This window comes from Pleurodeles waltl, chromosome 3_1, assembly GCF_031143425.1.
Source record: "Pleurodeles waltl isolate 20211129_DDA chromosome 3_1, aPleWal1.hap1.20221129, whole genome shotgun sequence".
In the NCBI taxonomy this organism is placed as follows: Eukaryota; Metazoa; Chordata; class Amphibia; order Caudata; family Salamandridae; genus Pleurodeles; species Pleurodeles waltl.
The window spans coordinates 1,105,763,945-1,105,780,485 of NC_090440.1; the positions used below are offsets into that span (position 1 = coordinate 1,105,763,945).

Below are 16,541 nucleotides of genomic sequence, written 5' to 3' on the forward strand. Positions count from 1 at the left end.
CACATGCCATCATGGCAGAGCCCTGCACGGGTTACTGCGCCATAGACAACAGCTTCAATACTCTGGTCAGGTGTCTTAATCACATGGGAAGAGACCGACAGGCATCAGAGTAGATTGGAGACGGGGGAGGAGCACATCTCAAGTGTGGAGGACAGTGCTGCTTCAGTGAACAAACAAACTTGAAAGACTTCTTAAAACAGTGGCTATTAAAAACAAAGACTTGGAGGCCCGTGGGGAATGCAGGAATATCCGCATAATGAGGGTGGCGGAATCTACAGACACTGGTCGTCTAGACCTCTTTGTATAATGTTTGCTGACAGACCTATTTGACAGCCAGAGCTTTACCTCCACCTTAGTGGTTGAACGTATCCACCGATCTCTGGGCCCCTGACCCCCTGGAGCCGCACTGAGACGATCATAGCCAGATTTTTGAATTTCCAGGACATCACGATTCATATGGTGTGGGAACATGGTCCGCTACAATGGCAGGTTGCTGCCATTGTGATCCTTCCAGACTTCACTGTGGCTGTGCCGGAGGCCCCCAGCAAGTTTATGGAGGCCAAAGCAGTACTTAGCAGTACTTAGTTATGCCCTTTTTGTTTCCAGCTAGACTGCAGGTAGATGACCATGACAGGGCCCGCTTCTTTGACATTCCTGCTGATGTCCTGAACTTTTGGAAACAATATGCAAAGACGGCCTCATTGCCACAAAATGTGCCTTCTGATCATTCCCTGCTGGACAGCCATTCCACCACCAGTGCAAAGCTGTTCCCTCCAGATTGAGGCAGTGCCAAATCTGACATCAAGCCCCCTGCGACCTGCTTAGTAGACTGTCGACCTGCTTCCTGTGTTTGATCTGTTTTCCCTGTTTTCTAAACCTTGCACACAACTGCCACATTTGGTCTATATATGTACCTCTAAAACTTCACTGATTCTGGGCCCGTTGTGCAGAGGCATTGCCACTCCCTTCTGGTACATAAACAATCTTGGATTTTTCTGTTCTCATGTTTTGTTGGGATACTGCATTTTGGGGACTGCTGGGCTACTTTTTGCCTAATATGGGTAGGGGGTGGAGGGTTAGGGGTTCAGGGTTTTTCTTGTTTCTGATCGACCTCCACCTGCTGTTCCACGCATTCCACTTCATGGTGCACATCTATTATCTCCTCCCTACACACACCACTCTACACCTCACAACACATGGTCTTGACTCGATTATTGGTCGCTAACCTCCACATGTATCCCATAGGTGAATGATGTCTCTCACCAGGCCCACATATTCTCTGACCATGCACCAGTGATCCTCTCCCTCCGGTTGCCATATGGCAGTGGTTTAGAACGACAGTGACGATTCCCCAACATGGCTTTACATGACAAGCTCTTCCACCCTGAACTACGATCAGCGATTGTTGAATATTTGTAGCTTAATGCTGGATCCGTCGAAACCCAAGCTACACTATAGGAAAGGCATACACTTGTGGTGTATGTATCTCCAAGCAAGCAGGTGTCTTGCATGATATCTTCTCTCATGGCGCGAGTGGAGGCACCAGTGATAGAGGCAGAAAAACATACCATACAACACTGAGATGCCCCCATACCCACACAGCATGCCTCTTTGTTGGCCTAATATTGGGACCTGCTGGAGTGCGAATCCCTTTTCCTGGGTAAATGCGTGAGAGACCACCAGTATGGGGATGATGAATGTCCTTGGCACATGTTGGCTAGACTATTGTGACCTCCCAGGGGCTCCTCTTACATTACCGAGTTACTGCTGCCAGATGACACCTACGTCACAGATAGTAAAGATATCCTGGCCAACCTATTACAATATTACACACATTTACACTCCACTAGGCTCCCTGACGATAATGCTTCCTTACCGTTCTATCTAGACATGGTGGCCATGGTATAGACCACCAGGGCTCACCAGCAATTCCTGGCTGAACACATTTCCTACAACATAATCATTGAGGTCATAGATTCTTTGGACAGAACCAAGGCACCCAGCCTCAATGGTTTCCCCGGCACCTTTTACAAACAATTTACAAGCATCTACTTGCCCCTTCTCTCCTGGCCATGCACAATGAGGCACTGACAACAGGATATTTACTGTCAATGCTCCACCAAGCAGTCATCACCTTACAACTTAAACCCAGCAAAGACCCCCGCAGCTGCACTTCCTATCGGCCCCTATCACTTTAAAATTTTGATAACGAGATTCTCCCCGAAGTCCTCTCAAACCGGCTTTCCCAACACATGGAGCAAATCATTTTTCTGGTACCATCTGGTTTTGTCCCCCACCATTCTACCTTCCTAAAGCTGCACACCATTTTTCGGTCCTCAATCGTATTTCACCTGACACCCCCGCAGCTGTAACGCTACTCAATGCTGAGAAAGCTTTTGATTCTTTGGAATAGCCTTTCCTGCATGCCACGCTTGCCAATCTGGGCATATCATTGTACTTCACCTCCATTATTGTTACTATACTCTCAACCCACAGCTCAAATCAGCACCAATGGCTCCCTGACCGTACCTTTTATGGTCACGAGAGGCACCAGACAGGGCTCCCCACTCTCCCCCTCCTTTTCATAAGCACACTAGACCCCCTGCCCTTCCGCCTCCAAAAAACCATAAACATTGTGGTCTTCAAATCTGCAATGGTCCACTATTTTTTTTCTTTATACACCAATGACATCTTGCTTTTCATCTGTCATCCCGCTGACAACCTCCCGCCTGTCCTGCGTGAAATCGCCCACATCAGGGCTCTCTTGGGCCTGTGAATAAATTGGTCCATGTCAGAATTATTTCTGCTTACCAACTCCACTACCCCCTTTTCCACAGTGAATTTCTTTTAGCCTGGTGTCTGGGACCAGTAAAATACCTGGGCATTATGCTTCACCAGGATAAGGAACAGGTGGTTAGACTCAAGTACGGTCCTGCCATTGATAAACTGTCATGCCAAATCGACTCCTGGCTATGACTCCCTCTTTCGATGGCAGGCCACATCACTTTAATAAAGATGATTATATTACCCAAATTCTTGTACTTGTTTCTTAACATACCGATCCCGCTCACCACCTCCTTTTTCACCAGATTGCGCAGACTTCTCCTTAAACTCATATGGGCCTGTTGGCACCCTTGGATTGGCTGGGATGCGTTGGTGCAACCACTTGACCGTGGAGGGTTCTGACTGCCTCACGTGCAACTTTACTATCTGGTGGCCCAATGCCAAAATTACCACCATTGGTTTCACCCAGGTGTCCTGATTCCTTACACAAAGCTGAAATAGCAGCCCACTCCAGTCCCATCTCTACTCCACACCTGCGATCCCTTGGATCCAGTGGACATCAGACATCTCTCTACCACTGGTTTGGAAAACACGATTGTAGCTGCAGGGGCGGGGGTCCCCTCCTGTACTCTCCATTGCTACCACTGACGTCCAATCCTTGGTTGTCCATAACCAACAACCTGATAGTCTGGTGCTCACTTTTGTAAAGTAGGCACTCCACACCTTTGCTGATATATTTCCCATGGGTCACATGGTTGATGTGACTCACGAGACCCATTTCCCTGCACTCACTCGGATAAATCAATTCATCCTGTGATGCATTCAGAGTGTACTCCATGCTGTGATACCAACATACACTCTAGCTCTACCTGAGTTCTTCCCTTTGACCTCACTGATGGCTGACGAGAGTCCTTAATGGCTAGTCTCCAAACTCTACCACATGTCTATAGCTCTACTTCCCTATTGTGCCACTAAACTCTGGTGCCATTGCCCTATTGTTGGCCAAACGTGAGGTGGCTATTCATTGGACCTCACAGCACCCCTCTACTGCCAAAACATGGCTTGATAGCCTGGCTTACTGCAACACCACAAGTGAATTACACGGCATGCTACAACCCCCCAGTTCTCACTTTAAAAACATTAGGCATCCCGCTACATACGTATCTGTTACTTGCAGGGTGCCCTGGCCTATCCCCCCACACTAATTCTCTCCCCACCACACATTCTCAAGGCTGTGTTGTCCTAACAGTTTAGATTTTTTCATACTGCCTCACTTACCTGTAGATGCAGTATTTTTCCAGAATCGACTACGCTTACCCTTACTACACATCTCACTAGCACTAAATATGCTCATATTGTCTTGTTTCCTTTCCATGTATGCAGCTCTACCCTTTTTCTTTTACAGAACAGCAGGAATACACCAATGTTTTATTTTTGTTTACTGTTTGTTGTATGAAAATGTTTAACTAAAGCAATAAAAAAGAGATGTGTGACTGAGTAGCCCCTCAGCCAAACTTTAAGTCAGACCTGTAGTCAAAATTGTAGGTAGGCCTGCAAAGCAAGGCTCAAGTCTGACTCAGACTGAAAGTTTGGAACTGTCCCTGCACCAGAGGGGACTGGATAGTCAAAATATAATCAGGCCAAGCATCTCAGGCACTTTCTATTTGCCTCTCTAATTTGCTTTTTTTGAAAAACAATAACTTCGGAGCACATAGATAGAACATGAACTGCTTTTCTGGTTTAATTATTTTCTGGAGTTCAAACGTGAAAACCTGTCACCTTTCAGCCTTTGGACTTACATTCAAATTTTTCCTGGAAAGTTATCTTGTGACAGATAGATTTAATATCTGATATATATTATCATGATTACAATTTAGCTAGTGAAGAAACTAACACAAAGTATTGTTCTTCGGAGTTAAACAGGTGAGTGAATGAGACTTCAGCGTGAACTGCACATTTCGTAACCTGTAAACCTGAATTCAAATACTGGCTTATTTGCTTGAACAAATGAGATGAACCTAGACAAATGTCTTTAATTCAATATGCCTCATTTTTTAAAGTTGAGAGCACCCTATCCTAATTCAGTGCTGGGTGTGCTGTAAAAGGTTGTAAGTACTTTAATAGAGAATCCGATTTATCCTGTTAAGACATATATATTAAGTATAGTGGCAATATGCACTGTGCACATGGCAAACTTACCTAAACAATGTCACTCGAGTCAGTGAAGCTATATAATCTAATTTACTAAATGAATACACCTAAAATAATATTAACTGTTTTTGAATTTTAAAGGGAGTTTATCAGTTTTTGCATGATGTACAACCCAAACAGTGCTGATATGAATTTTGTTTCTTTGAACTAAGCCAAAGTCCTGGATTGATTCTGGCTTCCCATCCTTATTAATTTGCTAGCTTACTCCCAACAGTCAAAATAAAAAATAGATTAAGAAATAATAAATAAAGAATCAAAATTAGAAATATGATTTTGATATTCCATGTTTTATAATGTAAAAAATAAATATAATCAAATAAATGAAAGTGAAATGTGATTAACATTGGATTAGCGGTGAAGGACAAACAACCCACAAATTGCTCTACTGAATCAAAATCAGAAAGAGTGGTGAAGGTATATGGCACAGGATGATGTGGGATTAAAACTGATGATGAGGAATTTCAAGCCAGGTATTCACTGTAAAGAATTCTACAATACAAAGAAGAAGATCCAGTTGCAGTAGCCAACATACTTGGTTTAAAACTCACACACTTTCTGAATAATCTGGGATAGTGTACACTAAGAATGTGTAACAGTACTGTATTTTCGTGTACATAGTTTGAAAAGTACCAGTGATGATTCCTTTTAGAACTGTATTATAAACTGATATGAATAAATGCAAGACATTTGTAATATTACGAGTACCTGTCTTTCATACCCCAAACTTGCACATAGGGGACGTGGGACCTCTTGAGTAAGTATATGTTCAGGAAGTCTCTAATTTGTTTTTGTGTGTGACAGAACAATCACTTATAGGTGTACTATTAAGTAAAATGAAGGTTTATACTTCATGTGTCCAACCAACAGAGATAATGCAGCACAATCCTGTAATTATCAACGACAGTCAACAGGAAAGACAAAGATGTCTCCATGAACTTCAAGGAATAAACATTTCCTTAAAAAAGTTTGCCAATCTGTTTGTCATGGATTTTTCCAGATTCAAAACTTGGTAGGGAAGTCTGAGCAGTCTCAAATGTGAAATTGCATAGCCTCCCAAATCACCAAGATACTGAATAGTTTGTCTGATATGGAAACCTGATTCTCAGGCGCCTCCTTGACGCTCTTCATAGCTTGGTTAAGGTATCACTGGAGACAAGGTGAAGGTAGTGCGAAATGCAGTATAACACAATTATTACAAATGCAATAAACATAAACGTCTAGCTAAATCTTTATTTTAAAGAAATACAACTTTACTTATTGCCTTAAATTATACTACAGGAAAATTATGAAGAATGGATTGGTCTTCAGTTATATTCCCCTATCTCTCAAGGATTGTAGTTAAATGCCCTTTAGGCACATTGTTTAGGCTGCCTGATACAAGTAATCTGTTAACATTTTGTCCATTCTTCTTTTCTTGCAGAGGGAGTTGTGTTTCAGGTCGCATTGTTGCATTAAAGTGCTCTGGTAAGTGTTTAGAAACAAATTCTCAATTTATAACTGAAATCTAGCTTACCTGCTTCAATGTGTTACCATGGTTTCCAGTTCCCCATGCTGTTAACTTTAAACTTAAACTTTAAAACAGTAATCGTAGATATCAAATCTGTACTTAGTGGGGTATCTGTTTGTTATGGATATGCAGTCTTTTAAGATTTTACCTAAATAATAAAATGTGGCACTGATGGACACCCTGTGCACTATGTCAGCTTGAAATATTTCTTGCATGACAAAAGCGATCCAAATCATATCTGTACAAAGGTAATTCCTCTCCAACTTTATCAGAAGTTTCTGAATTGATTCAAAAATTGCAAAGATTGCATTTTGTATGGGCAGTTAAAAACTAGGGCAAGTGCAATTGCCTACTGTCAGAAGTACTTAGAAAAAGATGCAAAAGGGCATTGTTAGCCACTGACCACTACCTGACACCCTAGCATTCTATGTAATGTGAACTATGGTGTACTTTACACCTCCCATTAATTTCCGGACAAAAAAATCATCACTGGCTAAATAAGGTTAGAGACAGAAAATAGGTGTGATTTTTGCATCTATTTATGATCTCGGTGGTAGGTAGTGAGAAATAACACGAATCATTATTTTACAAAGGTAATTATTACCACCTGTAAGATGGTTGTAACTGTCTGTGCAAAAACTGAATCAAGTGCTATTTTCACTCAGCTCTGAAAGAGACCAGATTAAAAAATGGGCACTGCTAAAAATATTCTTTCCCTGCAGCAGCATCCAAGTAGGACATTTTCCAGTATCCAGGAGGTGAAACTGTTATCTCTCAGAAGAACAACTGAACTGAAGGCATGGCAAGGGATGGGCCATGATATAGCCAAGGGGATGGGGTTGGGTTTGAAGAATGAAGCTCCAGGACAGTGAACTTGGTCCACCAGCAGCACCTCAGAGCAGCAGGAACGGTTTCTAATATGGTCTCACTAACATACCCCCTACGAATTGGCGAAGGGGGGGACTATTCCCCTTGCCCTTTGTGCAGCCGAGCAAGTCATTCTGTCCAAGCGGGATACAGATAGGATGCCAACACAGCTGGATCAGCAGCATAAATTAGGAGAATTCCTTGACATGGGGAAGCTGACAGCGATAGTGAACCATAAATTGCACAATTTGATAAAAATTGAGGTCCCTGTTTAGGGTTTCTAGCTTAGGAATTCAGGGAACTAACCTAACCAGCCTTCCTGCAGGTACTTCACCTCATACAAACGGACCATGACGTTGACTGAGGGGTTGAAGTAGCGACTTAACCTGCTTTGTCCATGCCCCCAACCTGTACACACTGTATTCCCTGATATTGGGAGTTGTCGAGCAGATCCCTCCCTACCTCCCTTCCCTGGACATATCTCCTTCCCTTACCTGCTCCCTCCTCTGCCAGTTAATCCTCCTAACTTTCTCTGGATAAGCTCCCTTTCTAATTTTTACACTTCCCCGGACTACGGATGTAGGTGAGGAGATCGTTCTGTATTGTTTATTTCTTAAAACTCAATAAAACAGATTTAAGCCTAAAATGGTCTCACTTTGAAAAAAGATAACCATGGAAACTTCCTCTTGTCAAAATTCAGAGAGCTTTAACCATACATTTGTGAACTTCTGAGTGCTGGGACATCACAATTGTTTGCACTAGTTTTATCTCTTACTTCAAGAATTACATGACAGAAGAATTACATGACATAAATTGTATTGTATAAGGGAATAACCTTTTTAAAAGTCCTCACAAAATCATTCTAGATGTTTTACTAAGGTTACTTTTTAATTTGTACACAGAATGTGGAACACGTTCCAAGGCTTCCCGGGTGATTGGTGGCAGTGATGCTCTGCTGGGTCGTTGGCCGTGGCAGGTCAGCTTGTATCTCAGTTCCAAGCATGTCTGTGGTGGCTCGATTGTGGCTCACCAGTGGATTGTGACAGCTGCACATTGCGTGCACAAGTAAGTGTGAAACCTATGCTTGTGCTTTAGTTTCTTGGGGAACTCTGTGATTAAATATTTACATACAAAAATGTACAACCATTACCAGGAAGCCCATTTCTAGATTTGTGCTTCCTGTTGTGCTAATTTTGGTAACTCCTGTGTAAAGGCTCTACCTCAAATACAACTGGGGGGAAAATGCACAGAATTTTAGTTTATGATTGTGAGTGGGTTGATCAGTCAGCACATACTTAGAAGAACGGAAAATGGCTGCTGTGTTTTAAAGCAATGTATGCTGCATTAGTAATCTAGAGAGAGCAACTATTTGTTTGGTCAGCACGGTGCTTTTACAGACAGGAATGTGGCAAGCATTTTCTCACTGCAGGCAAAATAGAACAAGCATTTGCAATGCAATGGGTCTTGCATATAAGTTAGAGCTCTTAGCATTGTCAATTCCTAACTGGAATTTTCTTTACACTTAATTTGAAAATGAAAAGTAAAACGGTTGACATAAGCGAGTCGATTCAAAGTGCCATAGCCACCATGAGCATGAGCGCGAAGGAGAGACATGAAAAGAAAAAGAAGTTCGCTAGCAGTCAAACATATCAGCAATCGTGCAAATATCCATTGTGAGAAAACAGGGCTGATTGCAGAGGCCCCCTAACTTTTTGCCCCCATTTTCCACTTCATGCTGGTGTTTTCCTGACTCTGATGGTGCCCTGGGTACTGCTAACCAGTCCCAGGGCCTGTGCTCTGTGTAAAATGGATATGCAAATTAGGCTAATTATAATTGGCTAAGTTAACCTACCTATAAGTCCTAGTATATGGTAGGGCATGTAGGTTTAGGGACCACAGCATAGGTGGTGCACACCTAGGTGCACTGCTGAGGTGCCCAGTGTCATCTTAAAAGCAAGCCTGCCTTGCTGGCTGCTTTTAAATTAAAGTTATATGCAAATTCGACTTTGGAATTAAAGGTACTTCCAAAGTCTTAAACTACCTTATTTTTACATATAAGTCACCCCTAAGGTGTGCCCTATGTGTCCCTAGGGCTGGGTGCCATGTAACTATAAGCAGGGACTTTAGAAAAATAGATTTATAAGCCCTGGTGAGGTAAAAACAGCCAAATTTGTTTTTCCCTCATTGAAGAAAATGGCCTTCATAGGCTAGAATGGGCAGACTTTATTTTAAATTTTAAAGTCTCCTTAAATGTTACATACCAAGAATTTGGTATCAAATTAATTGTTGTAATAAATCCCACAACTTCCAGTTGTTGGATTTAATATAACTTGTTCAGGTAAAAAGTTTAGACTTTACCTAAAAAGTTGCCAATTTCAGCTCTGCATTGTTTTTGCTGTTGTGCTCTGATTGGCCAGCCTGCAGCAGCTTCTGCCAGGCTGCCTTGATGAGGTGTGAAGTGGCCTGGCTTCACACAAAGGAATGTGCTTGGGGGAGAGAATCTCCCCTCAGCAGATGGTGAGGCAGGAAGGGGGAGGGCTGCCAAACTGGTCTTCAAAGGCAGAGAAGGACATCTGGAGCACCCAGCAACACCCCCACATCCTGCAACCCCAGACACCTAGGTGCCCCCTTGATTAGATTAGGAGAGGGCAGGAGAGGGGTGTGTTTATGATTTTTAGCCACACCAGTGGGTGGGCTCAGCCAGATGTAACCTCCAAAAATCAGATTCAGCCATGTTGGATTTTTAGAGACTGTTGCCTTTTGGGATGGATTTTTGCCACACTTCCCAGGAAGTGGTCATCACAGGGGGACGACCCTGTACCTGATTGGAGAACCAGGACCCCCCTGCTTTTCACCCAGGAGCAAGGATAAAACTGGCAGACCTGCACCCACACCTCAGATCCCCGCCAACTTTCAAGAAGAAGGAACTTAAGGAGAAGAAGGACTGCCCTGCTGGACCCCTGCCCTGCACCTGGACCCTGCACTCAGAAGGACTGCACCAGCTGCACACTTGGGCTTCACCACAAGAAGGACTTTGCCTGGCTTCAACTGGTTCAAGGAGGGACTCCCTGTTTGCTACAGGTGAAAAATTGCTATCCAGAGTCCCCTGCACCAACTCCTAAAAAAGAGACCAGTTGACCACTGCCCAGTGGCCAAAAAGGAGTTTGCGCCAGGTGCATTCTGGGAGTTGAAGTCCGCACCCCCCAAGGACCAACACAGAACTTCTGGACCCTTGGGGTGAGCTGTGGACCCCAAAAGAACCTTAAAAGAACATCTGGGTGAAGCCCCAGAAGTTTGGAAAAGATTTGAGAATTTTTTTAAAAAAGCTCCAGAGAGGGACCGACCCGCCGCGGAAATTCTAGCCGGCTTGCCTCAACCGCGACCCGGCCTGACTTCGTGGTTCGTCCCGGTAAAGAAAAACATCCGAAAAAGAGACTAAGTCCGAAGGTAAAAAGTTGACCGGGACCTCCCAGCCATCGTATCCGAGAAGGGCTCCACGGACGTCGGATCAAGATCCAGGTTTACCCCGGTCGAAGGATTTTCATCTCGAAAAAACGACTAAGTCCGAAGGTAGAAATCACCACCAAGGAAACCCACATCGCATATCCGGACAAGGGCTCCAGGAGGTCGGATTCAACTGGCAGGTTTGTCCCGGTGAAGAAAAACTTCAAAATAAAGACTAAGTCAGAAGGTAACTTTTTAACCGAGGCCTCCCGCGACTTGTAGCCGAGCAGGGCTCCATCGCGGTCGGCCTGAAACTTTGACTTTGTCCCGGTCCTGGTGCAACCAGATGACCCGATTGGCGCTTTTTGTTTCTAAGCGCTAGAAAAATAATAATGCTTTAAAAATTCATATCTCCGGTTCCCCTGAACCAATTTTATTCGTTGTTGTGTCATTTTAAAGATAAAAATATAAACTATTTTTATAAATTGGTTTTGGATTTTTAAACTGTTTCCTGTGTTTTATTTAATTACTGTTTTGTGATATTTGAATGCTTTACACACTGTCTCCTAAGTTAAGCCTTGACGCTCGTTGCCAAGCTACCAAGGGTTGAGCTGGGATTAATTTACTGAGACCTAACTGTACCTAGGTGGAGGTTAGTGGCTTGTTGCTAGGTGTAGGTACCTACCTGCCCTTACCAATAACCCATTTTCCAACATTTTTGGTGGCAGCGGTGGGATCCTGTACTTGTGTTCAGTATCACGTGACAGTTTTAAGTAAAACAAATTAAAAATCCTTTAAATTGTCTTAGTGCAAAAATTATTTTTTGTAATTTTTAATTTTTAATATTTATTTTTTTATTATTAATTTGGATTAATTTCAATTATTGAATTTTTGTAATTTTTCTAAATTCTTGTTTCCAATTTTTGCAAAACGTTTTTGTTGACACAAAACTAGGGAACCATGGAGCTTGATCTGGCTAGCCTACCCACACTGACAGTAGTCCAGCTTAGGGGGTTGTGTATTGAGAGAGGGTTGCCTGCAACCACTGATCTCAGAAAGCAAATCCTGATTAAATCCCTGACAGCATGGGCTGAGGCCCAAGAGCTAGGCACAGAGGAAGCTCCAGAGGAGGAAGAAAAAGGGGAGGATGCTAACTCTAACCTCTCAGGGGAGGGAAGGCATCTGAGCCTAAGTGAGGATGAGGAAGAACGGTCCTCAGTAGATACAGTCACTAGGGGCAGACCCAAAGCTAGTGGTGGGAAGGGGGTCCTTTCAGGAGGAGAGAACCCATCCATCAGAGAAAGAGAGCTGGAGGCCCAGCTAGCATACATAGCTTTGGAAGCAGAGAAGCTGGCCCTAGAAAAGAAAAAGTGGGCAAAGAAAGAGAAAAGAGATGGTGGCAGCGACAGAGAAGTTGAGGTGTCCATGGGTGGGGGAGTTTGCCCCAGATTACCCAAGGGGGTGGTTCCTGCCTATGTAGAGGGGGATGACATAGATAAGTGGCTGGGGGCCTTTGAGAGGGCACTCCAAATGAGAAGGGTTAGGCCTCAATACTGGGGTTCCCTTTTGTGGGAGTTGGTCCCCAACTCAGGGAGGGATAGGCTTCTGACCTTAAGGGGGGAGGAGGCAGATTCATACCCTAGTATGAAGAGGTGCTTAGCCAAGAAGTTTGGTCTGACCCCAGAACAATATAGAATGAAGTTCAGGGACACCCAGAAGGTCAGTACCCAGTCTTGGGTTGACTTTGTGGACATTTCACTAAAGGCACTAGAGGGCTGGATTATTGGTAACAAAGTAGATACTTATGAGGGGTTATACAATCTGATCATGAGAGAGCACATCTTGACCAATTGTACCCAAGAAAGGTTACGCCAGCATCTAGTGGACTCTAAGCAGACCAACCCTAGAGAGCTAGGGGAGGCAGCTGATGAGTGGTTGAGAACCAGGGTGGTTGTCAAGTCCCAGGGGGGGAGACTCCAAGAAGGGGGGGGGGGCAGGTCCCCAAAAACCTAAGGAGGGAGGTGGTAAGCCCACCACAGAGACTCCCTCTGTACCCCAGAACCTTAAGAAGGAGGAGAGTAAATCCCACTCCCACTCTGACAATCAGAGACAGGGAGACCCAGGGTTAAAAAAGCTCTTGGACAGAAGGGCTTGCTTTGACTGTCAGCAGACAGGTCACTTCAGAGGAGATGCAGCCTGTCCAAAGAAGGTGGTTAGCACTGGGCTGTCCAGTGTAGCCATAGAGGAGGATTCCTCAGATGATGAAGTCCTCCTAGCAATTAGCTGGGAGACAGGACCAGATGGTAAACTGGTAATCCCTGAGGGTGGGAGTAGGCACTTCCACCACATTCAAGTGAATGGGATCCCTACCACTGGCCTGAGAGACACCTGTGCCAGTCACACTATAGTGAGTGACCGGTTAGTGACCCCAAACATGTATGTCCCAGGAGAGACAAGAAAAGTCAGGATAGCCACAGGGGAGGTCACCTCCAAACCTGTAGCCATAGTGCCCCTAGAGAGGGAGGGTATCCTTGACTGGATTAGGGTGGTAGTCAGTGCTGACCTCCCCCTAGATTGTATCCTGGGCAATGACCTCCCAGAGGTGAGTCTGGTCCCAGATGGGGCGGACGCCCAGGGCGCCCCCCCAAACCAAAGTCCTGGGGAGTTAGTCCCTACAGTTAGGAGACAGGGGTCCCCAAGAAAAGGAAAGAAGAAAAGGAAGGGTAGGCCACTCTTAAAGAGAATTCCAGGGAGCCAAAGGCCTTCTGCCCCAGTAAGGGGGGAGCCCAGAGTTGGCACTGGTGAGGCCTCCCCTGACCCCAAGGAAGTCCTGAGTAGACAGGCAGCTGTCCAGATGCAGGGTGCTGCCCCTGCACTGACAGAAGGGAGAGTGGAAGGAGGGTGTCTGCCACAGGAAGTGGTAGCCCCCCACTCTAGACAACAAGAGGGGTGCCAGGACCTCACAATTGCCCCTAAAGCAGCTCATCCACCTGTCAGTGAAGAGCTTAGGGTGTGGTTCTGGGTACTGACAGCTGTCAGTAGCCTCTGCTGGGTGCTAGCCTTCCTGGCAGCACTGTACTTGGCCTGGGAGGCAGACCCCAGGGCCAATAGCAAAGTAGGCCCCCTGACCCTGTTGGTCATGGTGGGGTTGCTCAAGTGTTGGGTGACCTCTTTGGGTAAGCTAGGTGTTGCCCTAGCAAAGTTAGGAGTAGGGGAGGTGGGCACCTCACTACCCAAGTTGGCAGAGAGAGAGGAGGAAGACCCCCCTAGAGGGAAGTTTCAGTTTGAGATGGGTCCTTTCACTGTTGGGATGGCTTCACTACCCAGAGGGAGTGGCCATGACAGGAGGATGTAAGGCAGAGTAGGCCCTGCAAAGGGACAGCCAGTTTTCTTCACTGTCTTCCTCGCCTAACAAGCCAGGAAGACTCTCCCAGGGTTGGGCTGAGTCTCCTGGGCGTGTGGGCTGGGGGGGGCTGTGTGAGAAAACAGGGCTGATTGCAGAGGCCCCCTAACTTTTTGCCCCCATTTTCCACTTCATGCTGGTGTTTTCCTGACTCTGATGGTGCCCTGGGTACTGCTAACCAGTCCCAGGGCCTGTGCTCTGTGTAAAATGGATATGCAAATTAGGCTAATTATAATTGGCTAAGTTAACCTACCTATAAGTCCCTAGTATATGGTAGGGCATGTAGGTTTAGGGACCACAGCATAGGTGGTGCACACCTAGGTGCACTGCTGAGGTGCCCAGTGTCATCTTAAAAGCAAGCCTGCCTTGCTGGCTGCTTTTAAATTAAAGTTATATGCAAATTCGACTTTGGAATTAAAGGTACTTCCAAAGTCTTAAACTACCTTATTTTTACATATAAGTCACCCCTAAGGTGTGCCCTATGTGCCCCTAGGGCTGGGTGCCATGTAACTATAAGCAGGGACTTTATAAAAATAGATTTATAAGCCCTGGTGAGGTAAAAACAGCCAAATTCGTTTTTCCCTTATTGAAGTAAATGGCCTTCATAGGCTAGAATGGGCAGACTTTATTTTAAATGTTAAAGTCTCCTTAAATGTTACATACCAAGAATTTGGTATCAAATTAATTGTTGTAATAAATCCCACAACTTCCAGTTGTTGGATTTAATATAACTTGTTCAGGTAAAAAGTTTAGACTTTACCTAAAAAGTTGCCAATTTCAGCTCTGCATTGTTTTTGCTGCTGTGCTCTGATTGGCCAGCCTGCAGCAGCTTCTGCCAGGCTGCCTTGATGAGGTGTGAAGTGGCCTGGCTTCACACAAAGGAATGTGCTTGGGGGAGAGAATCTCCCCTCAGCAGATGGTGAGGCAGGAAGGGGGAGGGCTGCCAAACTGGTCTTCAAAGGCAGAGAAGGACATCTGGAGCACCCAGCAACACCCCCACATCCTGCAACCCCAGACAACTAGGTGCCCCCTTGATTAGATTAGGAGAGGGCAGGAGAGGGGTGTGTTTATGATTTTTAGCCACACCAGTGGGTGGGTTCAGCCAGATGTAACCTCCAAAAATCAGATTCAGCCATGTTGGATTTTTAGAGACTGTTGCCTTTTGGGATGGATTTTTGCCACACTTCCCAGGAAGTGGTCATCACAGGGGGACGACCCTGTACCTGATTGGAGAACCAGGACCCCCCTGCTTTTCACCCAGGAGCAAGGATAAAACTGGCAGACCTGCACCCACACCTCAGATCCCCGCCAACTTTCAAGAAGAAGGAACTTAAGGAGAAGAAGGACTGCCCTGCTGGACCCCTGGCCTGCACCTGGACCCTGCACTCAGAAGGACTGCACCAGCTGCACACTTGGGCTTCACCACAAGAAGGACTTTGCCTGGCTTCAACTGGTTCAAGGAGGAACTCCCTGTTTGCTACAGGTGAAAAATTGCTATCCAGAGTCCCCTGCACCAACTCCTAAAAAAGAGACCAGTTGACCACTGCCCAGTGGCCAAAAAGGAGTTTGCGCCAGGTGCATTCTGGGAGTTTAAGTCCGCACCCCCCAAGGACCAACACAGAACTTCTGGACCCTTGGGGTGAGCTGTGGACCCCAAAAGAACCTTAAAAGAACATCTGGGTGAAGCCCCAGAAGTTTGGAAAAGATTTGAGAATTTTTTTTAAAAAGCTCCAGAGAGGGACCGACCCGCCGCGGAAATTCTAGCCGGCTTGCCTCAACCGCGACCCGGCCTGACTTCGTGGTTCGTCCCGGTAAAGAAAAACATCCGAAAAAGAGACTAAGTCCGAAGGTAAAAAGTTGACCGGGACCTCCCAGCCATCGTATCCGAGAAGGGCTCCACGGACGTCGGATCAAGATCCAGGTTTACACCGGTCGAAGGATTTTCATCTCGAAAAAACGACTAAGTCCGAAGGTAGAAATCACCACCAAGGAAACCCACATCGCGTATCCGGACAAGGGCTCCAGGAGGTCGGATTCAACTGGCAGGTTCGTCCCGGTGAAGAAAAACTTCAAAATAAAGACTAAGAGGGTCATTCTGACCCTGGCGGCCGGTGGCCGCCAGGGCCACCGACCACGGGAGCACCGCCGACAGGCTGGCGGTGCTCCAATGAGCATTCTGACCGCGGCGGTTCAGCCGCGGTCAGAAGCGGAAAGTCAGCGGTCTCCCGCTGACTTTCCGCTGCTCATTGGAATCCTCCATGGCTGCGGAGCGCGCTCCGCAGCCATGAGGATTCTGACCCCCCCTACCGCCATCCAGTTCATGGC

General features: G+C 45.6%; 1 protein-coding gene across 1 annotated transcript in view; it reads left to right on the plus strand.

Moving 5' to 3' along the window:
• TMPRSS5 (transmembrane serine protease 5) overlaps window positions 1-16,541 on the plus strand; it is a 280,905-nt gene that overhangs the window by 26,624 nt on the left and 237,740 nt on the right. Inside the window, exons 7-8 of the mRNA XM_069224378.1 lie at window positions 6,416-6,459; window positions 8,272-8,434. Of these exons, the coding sequence (XP_069080479.1) occupies window positions 6,416-6,459; window positions 8,272-8,434 (207 nt within the window). The remainder of the gene's footprint in view (window positions 1-6,415; window positions 6,460-8,271; window positions 8,435-16,541) is intronic.